Consider the following 20,851-nt stretch of genomic DNA (forward strand, 5'->3'; position numbering starts at 1 on the left):
TAATACCAAAGTGGGAAGTGTAAAAAAAAAAAAATCACAAAAACTAGAAAGAAGTATGTGTGTGTGTATATGAAACAAACTCAAATAAATTGATAAAGTTTATATTCCAATTGATAAATGGACAAAGAAGCTGAATCAGTCTCCTAAAGTAAAGGGAACAAAAGCAAAAATAAACAAATGGGACCTAATTAAACTTAAAAGCTTTTGCATAGCAAAGGAAACCAACAAAATGAAAAGACAACCTACTGAACAGGAGAAAATATTTGCAAATGATATGATAAAAGATTAATGTCCAACATACATAAACAGCTCATGCAACTCAACATCAAAAGAACAAACAACCCAATTAAAAAATGGGCAGAAGTCTTGAAAAGATTTTTCCAAAGAGGAAATGCAGATGGCTAACAGGCACATGTAAAGATGCTCAACATTGCTAATCATCAGGGAAATGCCAATCAAAACCACAATGAGACATCACCTCACACCTGTCAGAATGGTTATCATCAAAAACACAAATAAATGTTAGCGAGGATGTGGAGAAAAGGGAAACCTTACACACTGTTGGTGGGAATGTAAACTGGTGCAGCCACTGTGGAAACAGTATGAAGGTTTCTCAGAAAACTAAAAATAGAACTACCACATGATCCAACAATTTCACTCCTGGGTATATATCCAAAAAGAACCAAAATCATTGATTCACAAAGATACATGCACCTCAATGTTCACAGCAGCATTATTCACAATTGCCAAGGTATGCAAGCAACCTAAGTGTCCATAAACAGATGATGGATAAAGAAGATGTTGTATCTATACATACAGTGGAATACTACTCAGTCATAAAAAAGAACGAAATTTTGCCATTTGCAGCAACACGGGTGGACTTGGAGGGCATTATGCTAAGTGAAATAAATCAGAGACAAATACTGCATGATATCACTTATATGAGAACCTAAAAAAATACAACAAACTAGTGAATTTAACAACAAAGCAGCAGCCTCACAAATACAGAGAACAAACTAGTGGTTGCAGGGGGAGGGTTCATATAGGGGTGGGGAATGGGGGTACAAACTATAGGGTGTGAGATAGGCTCAAAGATGTATCGTACAACACGGGGAATACAGCTGATATCTTGTAATAACTAAATGGAAAATACCTTTAAAAATTGTATTTAAAAAAAAAAAATGAACCAACAGTTCACAGAGGAGGGATTAGCAACACAGTAGAAATCAAAGAAAAGTAAATTAGAAAGAGGTATCAAATTAGCAAAGACCCCAAACAGTATGAATGCTAGAGATGATGAAGTGAAATAGATTCTTACATAAAGGTTAACGAATGCATTCATTTGGGATACTGCATTCAATTTTTTTGCGTATATACTCAGAAGTGAAGCTGCTGGATCATATGGTAATTCCATTTTAAATTTTTTGAGGAAACACTACAGTTTCCCACAGCTGCTGGCACTGTTTTTATACATTCCCACCAATAGTTTACAAGGGTCCCAATTTCTCCACATGCTCACTGACACTTGTTATTTTCTGAGTTTTTTTGGTAGTAGCCATCCTAATAGGTATAAGGTGATAATCTCACTGTGGTTTTGACTTGCATTTCCCTAATGATTAGTGATGTTGGGCATCTTTTCATGGGTTTTTTTGGCCATTACTATGTCATCTTTGGTGAAATGTCTATTTCAAGTCCTTTGCCCATTTTTTATTTGGATTTTGTTGTTGAACTATAACAACAACATATATTCTTCACAGATTCTGGATATGAACCCCTTATCGGATACATGATTTGCAAATATTTTCTCTCATTCCATAGGTTGCCTTTCCATTCTATTGATTACATTCCTTTGAGGCACACAAGCTTTTAATTTTGATATAGTCCAAATGATCTATTTTTTACTTTTGTTGCCTGTGTTTTGGGGTCATATCCAGGAAGTCCCTGCCAAATCTGATGTCATGAAGCTTTCCCTCTATGTTATTTTCAAAGAATTTTTATAGCTTTAGGCCTGGTGTTCAGGTCTTTGATATATTTTGAGTTAGTTTCTGTATACAGTGTAAGGTAAGGGGCTTCTTCATTTTTAAGAACTACTGAACAGCTACTGGGTGTAAACTGATAAAACTACTTTGGAGAAATATGGCAATATCAACACTAAATTGAAAATACGCACTATGACCTCACGATTACAATTCTAAGTATGTACATTAGAGAAACGCTTGCATGTGCATATAAACAATCCTTTTTAAATAACCTAAATGTCCATGTGACAGAATTCTCAAGATGGCCCTCTCATGATTCCTGTCCTGGTTATTCAAGCACTCATCTAGTAACTGCTATGAAGGGATTTTTAAGATGTATAATTAAGCCCTTAGTGAGCTGACATCATTTATCAGGTGAGTCCTTAAAAAAAAAAAGGCAGAATTTTCTCTCTTGGCAGCGATGAGGAAGCCAGACAGATGTGACACTGTTGCCGGTTTGCAGATGGAGAGGGACATGCAACAAGGCAAGTGGACTGCCTTAAGAAGCTAAGAGAGGCCCCTGGCTGACAAGCAGCAAGGATAAGGAGGCGTGAGCATTAAAATGGCATGAACTGTATGAACTCGGAAGCAGATTCTTCCCTAGAGCTTCAGAGAAGAGCCCAGAGTCCAACTGACACCTTGATATTGGCCTATGCAAAAAAAAACACAGTTGAGCCATGAGAGGTAACTGACCTACAGGACTGGGAAGTAAGTTTTAAAGTTTTGAGTAAGAATAAAAATGCTGTATGAGATGTACTGTCTACCACTCAAATTGTGAGACCCAAAACAGTACTGTATACTACTACATGCATTCTTATAAAATAGCAGTATAAAATCACGGAAGCACACACTCATTTCCTGAGAGTCATTCTCTTTTGGGGAGGGTAAAAAGGAAAAAATAAAATGGAATGATGTATTAAAGGGTTAAAGGGAGCTCAACTTTATCTGTAACGTTATTTTTTTTTTTCCTATTTAGTATATTAACATACGTTAAGTCAGGGTAGCAGGTATTTGGTATATTACTACTATCTTTCTATTTTAAAATAATACCCCCTTTACTACAAATCTGTAATGCTATATGGGCCAGATCATTAAAATAACTGATAGTTATTTTTATTAAGAATTCCTTAATGCATTTTCAACTCTACATTTCAGAGAATTAAACTTATCTTACTGTTGCACTCTAATCAGAAAAATCAGAATTAAGTTTGTTTTAAAATACATTTAATAAAATAACCCAGTTTTACATATTTTACATGAATAGAATATTTACAGATTTCTTTTAAAGCATTTAATTAATGTTTACTATTTTGCCTTTTTCACTATCTCCTTCAGTAGTACAATATTGTCCAGTGTTCTCTGTAACTAAAAAATTAGCTTCTTGGGTAATCCTCCTGGGGGGAAAAATGAGGTTGTTTACATTTAATCTTATAGCAATTGTAACCAGTCATTGCATTCCAACTACCTCTATTTTTACTCGCTTTGATTTTCCAATAACACTAGTTAAACATTAAGCATACAGTGTACCAGAAGGAATTTATGAAAAGAGCAGGATGCACATGGACAGTACTTGTAACTCTGAGGTATACTCAAAAGTGCCCATGTCCTTTTAAAAAGCATGATGTAAGTATTCTCAGTGGAAGTAAACATAGCTAAAACACCACACTCAACTTTATCCAATTTAAATTTATACAAGTAAACAGGTCACAGTCTACATTTCTTAGCTGCCCTTCAGTCACTAGCTATATATTAGCTATCTGGAGTTTTCTGAATTCATTTCATTTCTTGTGATGAGAATTTTACCTTGTTCCAAGGCCTCTGTTCTCTTCCGTTTTGTTGCCATGGCTGGATTGGACTGCTCCTTTAAAGCGTCCACTGGACAGTTTGGTCTTGGCAGCTGACATCCAGGTGTTGGCCCTGGCCGATTACTGAAATACTTAGTTTTTAATGCCTTTCAGAAGAAAAGATACCAGAGAAAGTAAGGTTTTAAGTGAATATATGAACTGTGTTTAAGAAAAGCTAACCGCCAAAATTGTAAGGAGCATTAAAAATACTATGTGAATACACCCCCTCCCCAAGCAACCTTAATTTCAAGTATTTCGACATGCAGATTACTACAAATAAACATCTAGCAGCCTAAGATTGACTGATAATTCCATTACTATAAGAAAAAGACACTACCTTCAAATTTTTCCACAATAGCCTATATTAAGTACAAAATATCCACAGTAAGATATTGTAAAATTCATCTCCCTACACATTATAGGCTCTGTAGTTCAAAACACAGAAAGAGACTTGTTTAAAAAGAACTTCCAAGTTTATCTGTCACATCTATATGTATTCAAATTCCAAATCACATAAATTCTTAAAATAAAGCTTTTAAAAAGATGTGATAGGTTGGAAACAATGGATTAAAATCCAACAATCCACTACAAATTAATAGAAATTTTACTTGGAAGGACTTGCCCAAGGTTACTTCTATTTACTACCAGTCCAATGCTCTATAATATGATATTTTTACTTAGTTCCAAAATTCCAATAAAACCAGTTTTATTCTAGATGACAAAGTTGTCAAGTTCATACTTTATCCGCATCATAGTACTGTTCAATAGCCACAATAATTTAAGGTATTTCCTTTTGGATAATTCTTTTATGAACAAAAAGAAGTCATATAAATTTGTCAAGCATACCTCCCCCTACTTGCCAACGTAATATTATATGCAGTAATAATTTAGAGATTTCTTACTTCAGAAGAGTTGCATTTATAAAATATTACTTCCAAATCATAGCAGTTCCATAAGTAAATTAAACTTATTTTGAGCTACATAGAGATCTAAGAAGAGTATCTCATTCCAACTTTTAGATACCTACAAGCCAAAACCCATTAAAAAAATTCATTCCATCAAAATACAACCCAAGTAAGTCATCACAACTAGTATCTTTCTATATATTTTGAGTTCTACTATTAATGAAAACAACTTTCTAGATAATCTGACCTGGTCTCAAGTTTCTTATGATGGAGATAATATGCATATATGCATGAGTGAAAAGGTAAAAATGAGTTACTTGTTTGAAATTAGAAGAGTAATTCCAATGGTAAAATATCTAGTATATATGTATTAATGTGGCATGTACTGCTACAAAGAAAAGGCTTGTACAAGTAAATGCACTAAACAATGATTTGGTAGTCTGTAATAAACTTAAGTGAAAAAAAATCCACTTTGTATCCCTCATATATTGTACATTAATATGTTTTGTGAGATATGAAGATTTGTGACATTTCAACTGGTCTCTTCCTTTATGAAGGCAAATCATTGTACCGTGTTGCATTTTTGCACTGCCTGTCCCTGCCCCAGTTTTGTGTGCTTGTTTTTAAAACAAAGAAAAAAAACCTTTTCAAATCTATAGGTCTTATATTTTTGTATTGGATAACATTTCTCTCTTCTTTTATAAGAGGCAGCTATTCTTGGTCTTCCACATTTTTCTTGAGTTTGATTCTTATTTCCTTTAAATAACTCAGTTTCAGTGTTTTTCTGTTTAGAATACCTTTCAATCTCTTGTAAGTAAACAGTTGTATCAGACTCTACCATTTTCTCCCTATTATCACTTTCTGACTGTGACAATGACCAGAATGCATATTTGAACTGCATTTTATGGGGAAAAAACAAAACATTTTTGGCACTGATTTTAGCACAAAATTTTAGTTAATACATAAGAGTTTTTTTTTTTTTTTTTTGCGATACGCGGGCCTCTCCCGTTGCGGAGCACAGGCTCCGGACGCGCAGGCTCAGCGGCCATGGCTCACGGGCCCAGCCGCTCCGCGCATGTGGGATCCTCCTGGACCGGGGCACGAACCCGTGTCCCCTGCATCGGCAGGCGGACTCTCAACCACTGTGCCACCAGGGAAGCCCCTACAATAAGAGTTTAATTGAAATATACCAATGCCTTAACAAATACAAAAAGCTCTTTTTCCTCTCTAGTGAACTATTTGAAAGCAAATTATTTATGAAATAGAAATGTATTTATATGTTTTTAAGCAAGAATAAACTCTCCTTTACTTGTGTGCATCATATACTTTAATACCAGTCTGAATAGTGCTTGTAGCTTAGGGAAAAAATAAAATTTGTTACTCCTTACAACAAAACAAAACAAAACAAAACAGAAACACATCTTTTCGGTATTTAAAGAATGTTAGAAAATCTTAAGGAATTCTAAAGATATGCTAAAATACCTGTGTGGCTGTAATTCGAGTACACGGATTAAATAAGAATAAGCCTTGTATAAGATCTAGCAAGTCATCTCCTGCTGCAATGAAGATATGCTGTAACGGGATTCCAGGGAAACTCTTAAATGTCACGAAATCTGGAAGACTACACATGTCCTGTAAAAATATTTTTATAATTCAAACTTAAGTAAAGGATTGAAAGGCATGCAGATCTCAAATGAATAAACAGAACTGTGATACGGATGATATGATGATCTATGTAGAAAACCTCAAGAAATCTATTAAAAAACTCCTACAACTAGTGAGCAGACAAGGTTACAGGAAGGTAAACATAAAGAAATCAACAGTAGTTCTCCATACTAGCAAAGAACATGTGGACACTGAAACGAAAAACAATGCCATTTAGAATCACTCAAAAAGAATGATGGAATGCTCTGGTGAAAATCTAACAAAACATGTGCAGGACTCATATACTGAAAGCTATACAACACTGATGAAATAAATCAAAGCTCTAAATAAATGGGGAGACCTATCATGTTCGTGTATTGGAAGATTCAACACCATAAGGATGTGTATTCTCAAATTGGTATACGGGTTTAATACAATTCTTGCCAAAATTCTGGCAAAATTATTATAGATATAGACAGGTTATTCTAAAATTTATATGGAAAGGAAAAAGAACTAAAATAGCTAAAAACAACTTTGAAAAAGAATAGAAGTGGGAGGAATCAGTCTACCTGATATCAAGACTTAATATATAGCTACTTAATTAAGACTGTGGTATTGGCAGAGGGAAATGTCCCCTCCAAAGACATTTTTAATCTCATACCTCATATAAAAATTAACTCAAAAAGGATCACAGACTTAAATGTTAAATGTAAAACTATGAAACTTACAAGAAAAAGAAAATCATCAGGAATATCTTTTTGTTAGGACAAGAGTTCTTTGACTTGACATCAAAAGCATTATTCATAAAAAGAAAAACTGATAAAAACACTTGATCAAAATTAAAAACTTTTACTCTGGAAAGACTGTGAAGAGGATGAAAAGACAAACTACAGTGTAAGAGAAAATTTGCAAACCACATATACAATCAAAGGACGAGTATCTCAAATATATAAAGTGCTCAATACTCAGCCAAAGTACAAACAATCCAATCAAAAAACAAGGAAAAGACGAGACATTTCATTAAAGCTATACAGATGACAAATAAGTACATGAAAAGATATTCAACACCATTCATTAGTCATTAGGGAAGAGAAAATCCCTCAGAATGTTTAAAGTAAAAAAGTGACAACACCAAATGCTAGAGAGGATGCAGAGGAAATGGATTACTCATATATTGCTGGTGATAAAATAAAAAATGGTACAGCCCCTTTGGAAAGCAGTTTGCAGTTTCTTAAGCTAAATATGCAACCCATGACTCAACAACTGCATTCCTGGTCATCTGTCCCATAGAAGTAAATGCTTATGCTTACACAAAAGCCTGTATGTGAATTTTTTTGGCCGTGCAGCTTGTGGGATGTTAGTTCCCCGACCAGGGATGGAACCTGGGCCCTTGGCAGTGAGAGTGCAGAGTTCTAACCACTGGACTGCCAGGGAACTCCCTTGTACATGCATGTTTATAATAGTTTTATTTGTAATAGCCCCTAACTGGAAACAATGCAGATGTGCTTCAACGAGTGAACAGTTAAGACAAACTGTGGTACATTCATACCACTCATCAATAAAAAGGAACGAATTATTGATACAACAATCTGGATAAATCACCAGAGAATTATGTTGAATGTGAAAAAAAAATCAATCCCTAAAGCTTACATATTATATGACTCCATTTATAACATTCCTGAAATGACAAAGTTATAAAAATGGAGAACATATTAGTGATTGCCAGAGGTTAAGGAAGGAGTAGGAGTGGAATGAAAGTGGGTATGACTGTAAAAGGGCTCTTTGTGGTGATGTCCTGTATATTAACTGTATCAATGTCAGCATGCTGGTTGTGATTTTTATCCTAACTTTGCAAGATGTTACCACTGTGGGAAGCTCGGTAAAGGGTGCAAGGGATATCTCTGTATTTCCTTCCGCACGTAAATCAAAATAAGAATTTTTTAAAAATCCACGGAAAACATCAGTAAGCAACTACTATTTAGAAAAACATGTCAAATAGTACAGAATAAATATTATGAACATGGCTCTGGAGTCACTAAGACCCAGACTGCAGTCCTAGCTCTGACTCTGGGTAGCTTCAGGCAAGTTACTTAACCTCACTAAACCTCAGTTGTCTCATCTGTAAAATGGGAATAACAGTACCTACCTTAATAGGATTGTTGGGAGAATTAAATATAATTTATGAAACCCTACCACTAATGGAATACAGTTAGTGTTCAATAAATGAAAGCTATAAGAGCATATTTCACAATTAGTACAGCCAACTTTCAATTAGGAAGTTGAGGAAGTAACAGCACAAAAGAAACTCCTTAATTTGTTTCAGATAATTTCATTATAGTTTTAACCAGAAGATAAAGAGGCTGATCAAAATTTCTCTTTTCTAATATTTATTTTTTCCCCAGAAGATAAGGCTATAATAGAAAGGAAAATAAAAAGGTCTTCATTTTTTTTTTTTTTTTTTTTTTTTTTTGGGGTCCCCGGGCCTCTCACTGTTGTAGCCTCTCCCGTTGCGGAGCACAGGCTCTGGATGCGCAGACTCAGCAGCCATGGCTCACGGGCCCAGCCGCTCCGCGGCATGTGGGATCTTCCCGGACCGGGGCACGAACCCGTGTCTCCCGCATCGGCAGGCGGACTCTCACCACTGCGCCACCAGGGAAGCCCCTTCAATTATAATTTAAGAATGAACAAATGGGACTTCCCTGGTGGCACAGTGGTTAAGAATCCGCCTGCCAATGCAGGGGACATGGGTTCAATCCCTGGTCCAGGAAGATCTCACATACCGCAGAGCAACTAAGCCTGCGAGCCACAACTACTGAGCCCGCATGCCTAGAGCCCGTGCTCCACAAGAGAAGCCACCGCAATGAGAAGCCCGCGCACCACAACGAAGAGTAGCCCCCACTCGCCACAACTAGAGAAAGCCCGCGCACAGCAATGAAGACCCAATGCAGCCATACATACATACATACATAAATAAGAAAGAAAAAAGAATGAACAAGTGAGAATTTCACTGAACTGTAATATATAAAATTTAGCAATTTATATTGTTTTAAATTTTATCACAGATTTAGTATTTCTTTTTTATAGACATGTAATGGTTTAAAAATAAATAACAGGGAGTTCCCTGCTGTCCTAGTGGTTAGAATTCTGGGCTTTCACTGCTGTGGCCCAGGTTCAATCCCTGGTTGGGGAATTGAGATCCCACAAGCCATGCAGCGTGGCCAACAACAACAACAAAATTATAATACTAAAAAATCTTGATTGTGTTAGTGAAAATTCAATAAATACACCCAAATCCATCAAGATATTGATAAACTAACATGGAACATCCATAAAATTAAATAATGGGAATTACTGGGATGGGGGAGGGCTATAAGTATATAGAAGGCTGGATGGTATATCACAATTTTAACTTTTACTTAGTATAACTTTTGCAGTGAGTATATATTATTAATAAATTAAGACAATTAGTACATTTCTTTAAGTAATATTCACGTTATACACTATACAGAATTCTAACTAAATTTCAAAGAACATGTATGAAGGCTTACAGGCCACTGTTCTTCAGTTGGTGTGCCCAAAGTTTCAAATATTCTTGTTAGTTGATCAAGGTCTGAATCTCCTGGCAAAAAAGGAACCTGAAAGAAAGTGAGAGGCAGCCACTTCAAGATAGTTTTTGATAGCTGTTACACAAATACTATAAATTTAATTTAATAAGAAACACTAAACTATAACAAAAATTTAGTGTGAGGCATACTGGATACGGCATTAGATCCTGCCATTGCTATCCAAGTAAAGAGAACCACACTGTCCATTTTATTCACGCCTCTCATCTTTAATAAACACTTACTATGTAAGAGGCACTGTGCTAAGCCCTAGGCATTTAAACAAGGGAACAAGACAGTCCCTGCTCTCCCCTGGGGTGGACATGGTGAACAACGATGATACCAGTAAAGTGGTATTTACAAGATGATGTGTTCAGTGAGAGCACAGGATAGGATCCTAGCCCATACGGGAACAGCACCTAACCCACTCTGGACAGGTGAGGGAAGGCTTCCTACAAAAGTGGCCATGGAAGTTGACAGATGAAGATGAGAGTTGCCGAAAGAAAAGTCTAAGATGGAAGAAGAAAACTATCCTAGCAAAAGGGCAGGTGCAAAGGCTGGGAGGCAAGAGAACACATCTCTATTCCAATATTATTTAAACAATCTCTTGGCAAATTCTTTCTTTGAAGAGGTATACTGGCCAACTTTAAGAGGATAAATAATTATAAGTTACATATATACAATGGAATATTACTCAGCCATAAAAAGAAACGAAATTGAGCTATTTGTAATGAGGTGGATAGAGCTATAGTCTGTTATACAGAGTGAAGTAAGTCAGAAAGAGAAAGACAAAGACCGTATGCTAACACATATATATGGAATTTAAGAAAAAAAATGTCATGAAAAACCTAGGGGTAAGACAGGAATAAAGACACAGACCTACTAGAGAATGGACTTGAGGATATGGGGAGGGGGAAGGAGAAGCTGTGACAAAGCGAGAGAGAGGCATGGACATATATACACTACCAAATGTAAGGTAGATAGCTAGTGGGAAGCAGCTGCATAGCACAGGGAGATCAGCTCAGTGCTTTGTGACCACCTGGAGGGGTGGGATAGGGAGGGTGGGAGGGAGGGAGACGCAAGAGGGAAGAGATATGGGAACATATGTATGTGTATAACTGATTCACTTTGTTATAAAGCAGAAACTAACACAGCATTGTAAAGCAATTATACTCTAATAAAGATGTAAAAAAAATAATAAGTTAAAAGTCAGTAAGCTGATAAGAAATGATCAAAATCTTTGCTACACAAAGACATTATTTTCCAATTCATTCTCAGACATTTAAGTATACAGGAAAGAAAAAAAAAAGGAATTTTCTCTAGTCTGTGAGTTAAGAGGCCTTTAGCACTGTTAAAGGCAATGAAAAAGTTTATAGAATCACTGGGAAGACATGAAATTAAGTACCAAGTCTCCAACATTTTTATTACTGTGGACCTCTACCAGCAACAAAACATAACAAAAACACCTCTGCCAGTTATCAATATACTCCAAATTCACCCTTCTTGACTCTCCATAAAAATGGATCTGGGCCCTTTAAATATTTTTCCTTTGCCAAGTGAAGGTTTGTCAGTAGAGAATGCTGGAGAGACATCACAGGAAGAAAAGTTTTGCTTCCTGGTTCCAGTCAGCTTGCCTGGCAGGCTCCTGCACCACTCTCAGCTTCTAGAATCGGTACCAGGTTCCTGCAGTGTGGCCAGTTTCTCCAGTGTTCAGCTCCAACAGTGCACGGAGGCCAGCAGCTTCCCTCTAGAATGCCCTGCAGATGGTTTTGTAGCAGTGCCTCTAGAGAAATGCTTTCCTCAGCACCTTAAATACCCTGAACAGCTTTCCTCAGCATCCAAGAGGACAGATTTCCAGCAAGTTCAGCACAGCTCTATAGCAGCTTCTCTGCCACCCAGTGAGCCACACTGTGCCCTCTTCAAGAGGTCTAGATCTCAGCCCTGGGTGTCCTCTCATTGGGTGCTCTGTCCTTAGTCCTAGGGTTACCCCTAGGTATAAAGGTGACTGCTCCTTATATCTGCTATTCCTGTATTCTTTAGAGTTCTCTTTACTTTTTAGTCAATCCCTCATTACTACAACCTCTTGTCACAGTTAGTAATTCTTTATATTAAACTTCCCTTTTCAAATTAATGTGTGGTTTCTATATTCTGATTGGAGCCAGACTTAACATAACTCCTATTTAAATTATGTATTTATAATAGCGTGCTGTCATGTATATTAAATGTGAATAAAATAGAAACTAGGAGGGATATTAAATAACATTTCATAAATCTTTAAAAAAAAATATTTAGGGCTTCCCTGGTGGCACAGTGGTTGAGAATCTGCCTGCCAACGCAGGGGACATGGGTTTGAGCCCTGGTCTGGGAAGATCCCACATGCCACGGAGCAACTAAGCCCGTGCGCCACAGCTACTGAGCCTGTGCTCCGCAACAAGAGAAAGCCGCAACAGTGAGAGGCCCGGCACCGCGATGAAAAGTGGCCCCCGCTCGCGCAACTAGAGAAAGCCCTCGCACAGAAACGAAGACCCAACACGGCCAAAAATAAATAAATAAATTTATAAAAATAAATAAATAAATAATATTTATTTTTGGCTGTCGGGTCTTAGTTGCAGCACATGGGCTCTGTAGTTGCGGCATGTGGGCTTAGTTGCCCCGCAGCATGTGGGATCTTAGTTCCTCTGACCAGGGATTGAACCCACGTCCCCTGCACTGGAAAGAGGATTCTTAACCACTGGACCACCAGGGAAGTCCCCATAAATCTTTTTAGACATGCTCACATTTTCTTCTTATACCTCAAAGGATTTTCTGCTACTTTGCAAACCACCAACGTAAATTGTACTGTATAGGGATCTGAAGACAGGGACACTCATCATCATAGCCTTAGTTCTGTGAGCAAGCTTGCAATTTAACCAGATTTTAAGGATGACTGTTTTTGTCTGATGTAAGAAATTTAAATTAAAATGAGCTGCCTAATGTGTGGACTTTGGATCCCTCACAATGTGTTCTGTTGTCTTCAATGTTGCTTTTGAGAAGTCTGATGCCATCTTTTCCCTAATCCTTTATTTTGGTTTCTGTGTAAGCTTTTCATGTTTTTTCTGTGGAAATAAAGGCTTTTTCTTAAGAATCCCCTGGTATTCTGAAATTTCACAACGTGTCTGGGCATGGGTCTTCTTTTATTCATTGTGCAGAATCTTTATGGCACTTACAACCTATTCATATCCATCAATGCTGGGCTATTTTCTTATGAATTTCCTACCCTCGATTTTCTTTCTTCTCCTTTGCTGTACTCTAAGATCACTCCTGGATCAATCTCCTAATTTTCTTATCTTTTCCCTACTATAGTCCATCTCTTTTATCTTTTGGTTCTATTTAATGAAAGAGTTCTTTAGCTTACTTTTCTACTATTTTTGTTTGCTTTTAGTTGTCCTTTTTGAAAAATTTCAAGTATACTTTATTCTTTGATTGTTCCTTTAGCAAAAGAGCATCATGCTCTTGTTTTATGTATGCAGTATATTCTCTCAGTTCTCTGAAGATTTGGTGCGGGTGGGGAGGTGAGGATGAATTTTCTTCTGCTACCTGATAGTTTCTATTTTTTCCAAGTTTCTTTTTTAGTTTGTTTCAGTCTGTCATTCATGTTGGACGCTTTCATCAAAAACCTGATGATCCTTGCCAATTATGTGGTGATCTTTACATGTTGGAAGCAGTCATTAAATACCTGAAAATCCTCGATAACTATCTGGTAATCACTGGCTAACCATTCATATTTAAAGGTAAGGTACTAAAAAAGCTGATTCGAAGCATTCTTTCTATGAAAAGAGCCTGTTAACTCATGGCCTTTATCTAGAAAGACTGGACAGGTAGCTTAATGCCAGTTACCTACGGGTCTATTCTCTGGGACCATTCAGTTCTTCCAGTGAAGGATCCTCTAATCTTTTACCTGAGTTAAAATGAGTTTTACACTGGCTGCCAGGGTTCTGGGAGCTGAACAGGGAAATAAGTTGGAGGTTTTACTGTTTAGTGTGCAGACTTTCATGTAATCTGTGTGTTTTCACCCTGGCATCTCACCCTCATCCTTCACTGTGTCTAAGGATGCCCATGTCTAGAGATTCCTGCTTCAGTTTCTTTGGAGAATAAACCTTTCCCTGGTGGAGGAATAAGTCAGGGGGAAGTATAGCTGGGGGAAGGAAAGTAACCTGGTTGTGTTGGGGACCTTTTTATTAAGTGCTCAATATACAGGTTTTTCAACCAACCCTTCTGTTTTTAGTCCTGCACCTCATTATTGCCATCAGTGATCACTGGTACCTCTCATTGCTAAGCAACTCCAGGATTCTGTGTGCCAAACAAAATCTGCCTTCAGTTGGTATCGTTTCTGAAGACGTTTAGCCTTCTTCATTTCTGGCTTCATATCCTCTGGCATAGTGTTATAGGCACCTCCTAATTTCAAACATTTATGTTTGTTTCTTTTTAGAGATAATTTCTGAGGGGGGGAGATTTTTGCCTTGCCATCTTAAAAATCCTTAAGATATAATTATCACTTTATTTTAAAATGTCTTCATTGTATTAAGCATCAATGCAACGTTGACTAAAAAAATCCACTGTCTGGGACTTCCCTGGTGGTCCAGTGGTAAAGAATCTGCCTTACAATGCAGGGGACGCTGGTTCGATGCCTGGTCAGGGAACTAAGATCCCACATGCTGCAGGGAAACTAAGCCCACGTGCCGCAACTACTGAGCTTGCATGCCTCAAGTAGAGAGCCCGCATGCAGCAAACTACAGAGTCCGTGCACTCGGAATCCATGTGCCACAATTACAGAGCCCACGCGCCCTGAAGCCTGGGCGCTACAACTAGAGAAGAGAAAACCCTCATGCCACAACGAGAGAGAAGGCTGCACGCCACAATGAGAGATCCCACATGTCTCAATGAAGATCCTGCATGCCACAACTAAGACCCAACACAGCCAAAAATAAATAAATAATAAATAAATCTTTTTTTTTAAATGATTTGGCCTCCCAAGTCCTAGTCAGTATTTTTATATTTATTTATTTGTTTGTTTGTTTATTTTTTACTGTATTGGGTCTTCGTTGCTGCACGCAGGCTTTCTCTAGTTGCGGTGAGCAGGGGCTACTCTTCCTTGTGGTGCACGGGCCTCTCATTGTGGCAGCTTCTCTTGTTGTGGAGCATGGGCTCTAGGCGTGTGGGCTCAGTAGTTGTGGTTTGCGGGCTCTAGAGCGCAGGCTCAGTAGTTGTGGTGCACTGGCTTAGCTGCTCTGCAGCACGTAGGGTCTTCCCGGACCAGGGCTCGAAACCGTGTCCCCTGCATTGGCAGGCGGATTCTCAACCACTGCGTCACCAAGGAAGCCCTTTATTGTTCTTTTATCCTGTTCTATAACAGCTTCTTAGAGGACACCAGAATTTAACCAATACAATTGTGACTAAGCATATGAATGAAAACTTTAGCTTTAGGGAAAAGAGTCCAATTAATCCTAAAAGGAAGAGAAGTACTGAGTTCAACAGTACAGGAACCCAAGAGGGACTTCCCTCTGGTTCTTTTCAGTATGACTCCACTCATGACTTCTCTTTTAAAATTGTGTTGAGATTCATCTTTTGATGAACAATGACATTGTAGAAATTTATTTTTTCTTTCTCATGTCTTTACAGAGAGGCAGGGATCACAAACCAAATATAAGAAAATCAGCAAGTTTTTTTATGCAATAGGCATGAACAATAACATTCTTGAACATCTGATATCCTATAGCCTCTAACACCCATGTGCATCCAGAAGCCTATGCAAAAACTGATGGAAGCTCTGTTCTGAGCTGATACAGCCAAACTGAAGTATTGGAATGTCAGAGGGCTGAAGATCAACCACAGGCCAAGCCATTAGCTCTGGATCCTCACCATTTGGATTAAGTAAGAGTATGGCAGGCAGCTGCTGGTTGATCAAATTTTTGTATCACCACATCATCTCTAGGGAATGCTCTAATGCAGGCCAGTAGGATGCCCAGTGACCTTCCTATAAAGCATAAAATGTCTCCCCCAAACTACTACTTATTTACAAACTAAAATGGTTATCTTTGAAACTATCTAGACCAGATAGTGGCATTTGCTCAGTAGGTAATATCCAAGTTTAGATTTTCTATTAATCACTATGTCTCATAACATGATTAAGAAAAAAGAACATAAACAGATCATAAATTAAAAAGTAGATTTGTGTTATTTAGTGACATAATACTCCACTAGTATAAATATTTCTCAACTCCTTTTCAGAGGTCAGAATGCAGACCAATTTGCTTCTAAAATGTTTTAAACTATATAGACTACTTTGGTTGGATATAGGCTTACTTATTATTGCTCCTGTTTTCTAGTTGTTAAACCTTCTATAAAATTTATATAGAAAAAAAACACTTTAAAGAAGTCAAACGCTTATATTAGCAAATCTTCTGAATTACCCTGGCTTTCAACTATTATCTATTTGGACTGCAGAATCTCACCACAGATTTAGAACTGTGTGGACAGCATTTCCATGGATATTTTCAAATGAGTACAGAGACAGTTTAAAATAGGAAACATTTTTCTTTGTGCTGGAAAAAAATATGGCAAAATGGTACAATTCTTCACCAAATAGGGCTGCCTGTCAACTCCTTCATAACCTTAATAATAATTCCAACAACGATGGCAATGGTTAGCAAGACTCCAACTATGACTTCAACCAGGTCCACAATTTCTAACCCATCTATTCTTAACTGCTATCTCTCTCTCCTTACTTTCTAAATGGAATGATCAGTCATAACACTAGGGGCTATGGAATTCTGTTTCTGTCTTGGTCATGAATGAACTGGGCTTTTGAGAGTTAACAGATTCTCAACTCTGTTTTTGTGAGTAGCAGAGTTGTCACACCAGGTGATTCAGAGGACCCATTACTAGCACAGGGATTACTTATATCATCTTCAAGCCTAAATGTGAGGGTTTCTTCTACAAGCATTCAGAAGGATGAGCATCTCAAAATGATGCATAGAACTCACACTAAACTAAAAAAGACATTTAAGAAGGTATCTTCTCTCTGGGGTACAGAAGATATTTTCTGTGTTCAAGGAAATAAATAGCTGTATTTTTGTGTTTTGGGTTCACATTTCTTTAAATACACATGGCTTCAGGAGAGGGGGAGTAGAGGCTGGAATCTGGAATGTAGAAGGAAAAACACTCAGCCTCAGTGTGATTTCCCAATATTCCTCTGCCTGCATCATTGAGAAGGGCTAAACTAAACTTCATAGCTAAAGAAAACTTACCAAGTTGGCATCTTTCTCTACAGTGAGGGAAGGGAGAGGATGTTTCATTGTAAGATGGTCTCAGTTTGAGAAATGCTATAGGACCACCATGTCTGCTCTGCTTGAACAGAACTAAAATGCTCCTCTCAACACAACATTTAAAGTTATGCAGAGTTGCATCTGCAGTGGTTGGTATTAAGTATCTCTTAAAGTGTACTTTTAAACAGCCAAACAAAAAAGTACCAGAAGTACAGAAGTTTATCCTAACACTTTTAGTTACTGTAGAGGCAGTACCATATTACAACCCAATGAGTTTATTATAGTTACATTTCAGAACACAGAATGATCTATAATAAAACCTTTATTGTCCTAAGTGGGAGATCTCATCTCGCATTAGCATTAATAAAAAAGTTGTACTTGGGCTTCCCTGGTGGCGCGGTGGTTGAGAGTCCGCCTGCCTATGCAGGGGACACCGGTTCGTGCCCCGGTCTGGGAGGATCCCACATGCCGCGGAGCGGCTGGGCCCGTGAGCCATGGCCGCTGAGCCTGTGCTCCGCAATGGGAGAGGCCACGACAGTGAGAGGCCCGCGTACCACCAAAAAAAAAAAAGTACTTGCAGAGGTTTTTTTTTTATTAACCTGTTTGTTGGCTTTTTGTTTTAAGGATGGTACTCCTCTCTGGGAATTACCTCTGGGAAGATAATTATTACACAAATTATAAAAACAAATTCCTATAACAATACTGAAGTGTGTACATCAATTCCAGACTTACCCTTAGGAGCAACTCTCCTAATATACAGCCAACAGCCCACATGTCCACACCAACACCATACATTCTAGCTCCAAAGAGTAGCTCAGGGGCCCGATACCACCTGAAGAACAAAAAGAAATACTGTCATTTTAGGATGGAATTAAAGTATTTCTTAGAGAAAATTCCTCAGCAAAACATCATCTACTGATGAAATGCACTTTTATGGATATATTAACTCAAAAAAAATTTGGCTATAAAACCAACAAGTTCCATATTACTGCCAGGAAATTACACACACCCTAAGTCCATTCACTCTCCCACTTTGAGATGAGTAACACCTTCTTTCTCCAGGAACCCTCAACACCATCCTTCCTCTCAGCTGATGACCTTATTTCCTACTTCACTGAAATAATGCAAGTAATGAAAAAAATTTTCTACAGACTCACCTTCAGTCATTTGTATTGTATTCTCACAATCCACCTTCCCATCCATAACTACAGATGAACCATCCGTGGTTGTTTTTAAAGTCAATCCCTCAACTTGGGCACTGACACCCCACTCTCCTGCCTATTTTCAAGGATATTGTTCCTGCAATTCTCTCCTCTTTCTCCTACATCAACTTTTTGTTCTTACTAGATTTTTAACATCAATGTCAAACATACCATTATTTTTTCTAGCCTTAAAAAATAAACTAAAATATAAAGAAACAAAAAACAAAAACTTCTTTGGACCCTATTTCCCCTAACAGTTACCCCTCATTCTCTGGTTGTCTGTTCTTACTGTCTCCATTTTCTCTTCTCTCATCCTCTTAAACCCGTTTCAGTCAGGCGTTCATCCCACCACTCCACCAAAACTGCTCTTGTCGAGGTTATCTAAATTGTTAATTCTCAGTCCTCACGTTAATTTGACCTATTAGTAGCATTTGATTTGCAAGAAGAGAAAGTATGAGAAACGGGTAGATGAAAAGCAGTGGCACACAATACTCATGTATGTGGGTCCCTGTTTCCCTGAGCCCCCAGTGTTCCTGAATGATGGGCTTAATCTTTCCAGAAATTACATGAACAACTACTTATATCCCTTACTTTTTACTCAGGGTTCAGGTGACTGACAGTGAGATCTGGAGGAAGGTGACAAAGTAATTTAAAAGGATAGAGAATCTGATGACTTCTCAGATCCTTAAAAGAGTCAGAGAAATTAACAAATGTCATCCTGACAAGATAAAATCTACCATCCCTGTCTATTTAATGTGATTTTTAGTTTTTATACATAAAAAGTATAAACAGAAAATGGAAGCAACTAATATGCAAAACCCAAATATAAATGCACTGCTTTGTTTAGAGAATTTTCATTCACACTGAATGATATAAAATGTGGAACCAAGACTGACCAATAAAATAAACACAGGCCCCTCAAATCACATACTTATGTACAAGAATAGGCACTACAGTTCCAACCTACCTAACTAAACTGTATAAGAAGTATAAATTAGTCCCCAAAATAACTTGGTAAATCTCTGAAGACTGAGTTAAATTCAACTCCGTTTGAAAGAAGGGCTGTATATTTTTTTCACTGTGGTAAGATATACACAATATAAAAAAGGGCTATATTTTTAATAAAATACCAACAGTAATCCCTAAACTCTGCCAAAATTTCAGAGAAGACAAATGATGCTCATCTGTGTAATCACAATCATTTGTGTATATCCTACACAATATAAGGCTTCAGTTAGTTAAGGAATCCTTACCTGGTTACAACCTGATGTGTATAAGCTCTATTGGGGCTCCCAAATGATTTGGCCAGGCCAAAATCTGCCAGTTTTAGAACTCCATTTTCATCTAGCAACAAGTTGTTTGGTTTTAGGTCCTATATAATGGAGGTTTTAAACAAACAAGTAAGCAGGGTGGAGAAGAATATCACAATGATACGTTTAGTTGGCTTAAATTTAAACTTAGCAGAAATGGGGTAACACCCCAAATCTAAACAACCACCAATATTATTTTTGACATAGAATCCTACAAAGCAAAATAAGATTGGCCATATTACTTAGTGAGACATTGGGTCAAGGTACTTAATTTCACGAACTTCAATTTACCTACTTCACAGGTTTGCTGTGACGATTAAATTTAATATTTCCTGTAAAAGCCCTAGTGTAGTGACTGGCTCATAGTAAGCACTCAATAAATAGCTGCTGCTATTTAATTTAGTGACAATATATATGGGGAATTCCCTGGCAGTTCAGAGGTTAGGGACTCTGCACTCTCACTGCTGAGGGCCCGAGTTCAATCCCTGGTCGGGGAACTAAGATCCCACAAGCCACAAGGCCAAAAACAAAACAAAAACAAACAAACAAAAACCCCCCACTATATATGAACTTCAGTAAATAAAAATATTAGGCACTTATAAGGATGAGGAATACAGTCTTCACAATCTATGCTAAAAATATATTAGCAATAACCTAAAAGGGATTCCAAGTCTAAGTATGAGAATTACTAAGTATAACTTATTTATTTTTAGCTATTTCATCTAAATAGGGTGCCTAAAAACATCTACCTATCTAAATTATCAGCCTTGTTCTAGTAGCTGAATGCTCCTAACAATGACTCAACCATTTCAGAAATTTTATTTCATTATTTCCTAGAATTTTAGAGCTACTAGAAATATTTTTCCAAAGGTATTTTTGCATTACATAATTTAATCCAGACTCCCACTGTTTTTAGTTTTGTTTATTTTTTTCCCATTACAACAGTATAGCACAAAGAACACTGGACTTCAAGCCAAAATGTCTAGGTTCTAATACTATTGTCAGTTTTCAGCTGTTGACCT

At 37.4% G+C, this 20,851-nt stretch overlaps 1 protein-coding gene across 2 annotated transcripts in view; it reads right to left on the minus strand.

Moving 5' to 3' along the window:
- Nucleotides 1–3,102: 3,102 nt before the first annotated feature.
- CDK7 (cyclin dependent kinase 7) overlaps nucleotides 3,103–20,851 on the minus strand; it is a 41,556-nt gene continuing 23,807 nt past the window's right edge. The window contains exons 8-13 of one of the 2 annotated variants that reach the window (XM_007457082.1): nucleotides 19,773–19,891; nucleotides 18,050–18,149; nucleotides 9,960–10,046; nucleotides 6,250–6,399; nucleotides 3,822–3,969; nucleotides 3,103–3,412 (exon numbers count right to left, since the gene is read on the minus strand). In XM_007457082.1, coding sequence (XP_007457144.1) covers nucleotides 3,384–3,412; nucleotides 3,822–3,969; nucleotides 6,250–6,399; nucleotides 9,960–10,046; nucleotides 18,050–18,149; nucleotides 19,773–19,891 — 633 coding nt within the window. In that variant the 3' untranslated portion in view covers nucleotides 3,103–3,383. Of the gene's footprint in view, nucleotides 3,413–3,771; nucleotides 3,970–6,249; nucleotides 6,400–9,959; nucleotides 10,047–18,049; nucleotides 18,150–19,772; nucleotides 19,892–20,851 lie in introns of those variants that run through there. The other variant, XM_007457081.1, reaches the window with a different exon arrangement.

This window comes from Lipotes vexillifer, unplaced genomic scaffold (genome assembly GCF_000442215.2).
Source record: "Lipotes vexillifer unplaced genomic scaffold, Lipotes_vexillifer_v1.1 scaffold241, whole genome shotgun sequence".
NCBI lineage: Eukaryota > Metazoa > Chordata > Mammalia > Artiodactyla > Lipotidae > Lipotes > Lipotes vexillifer.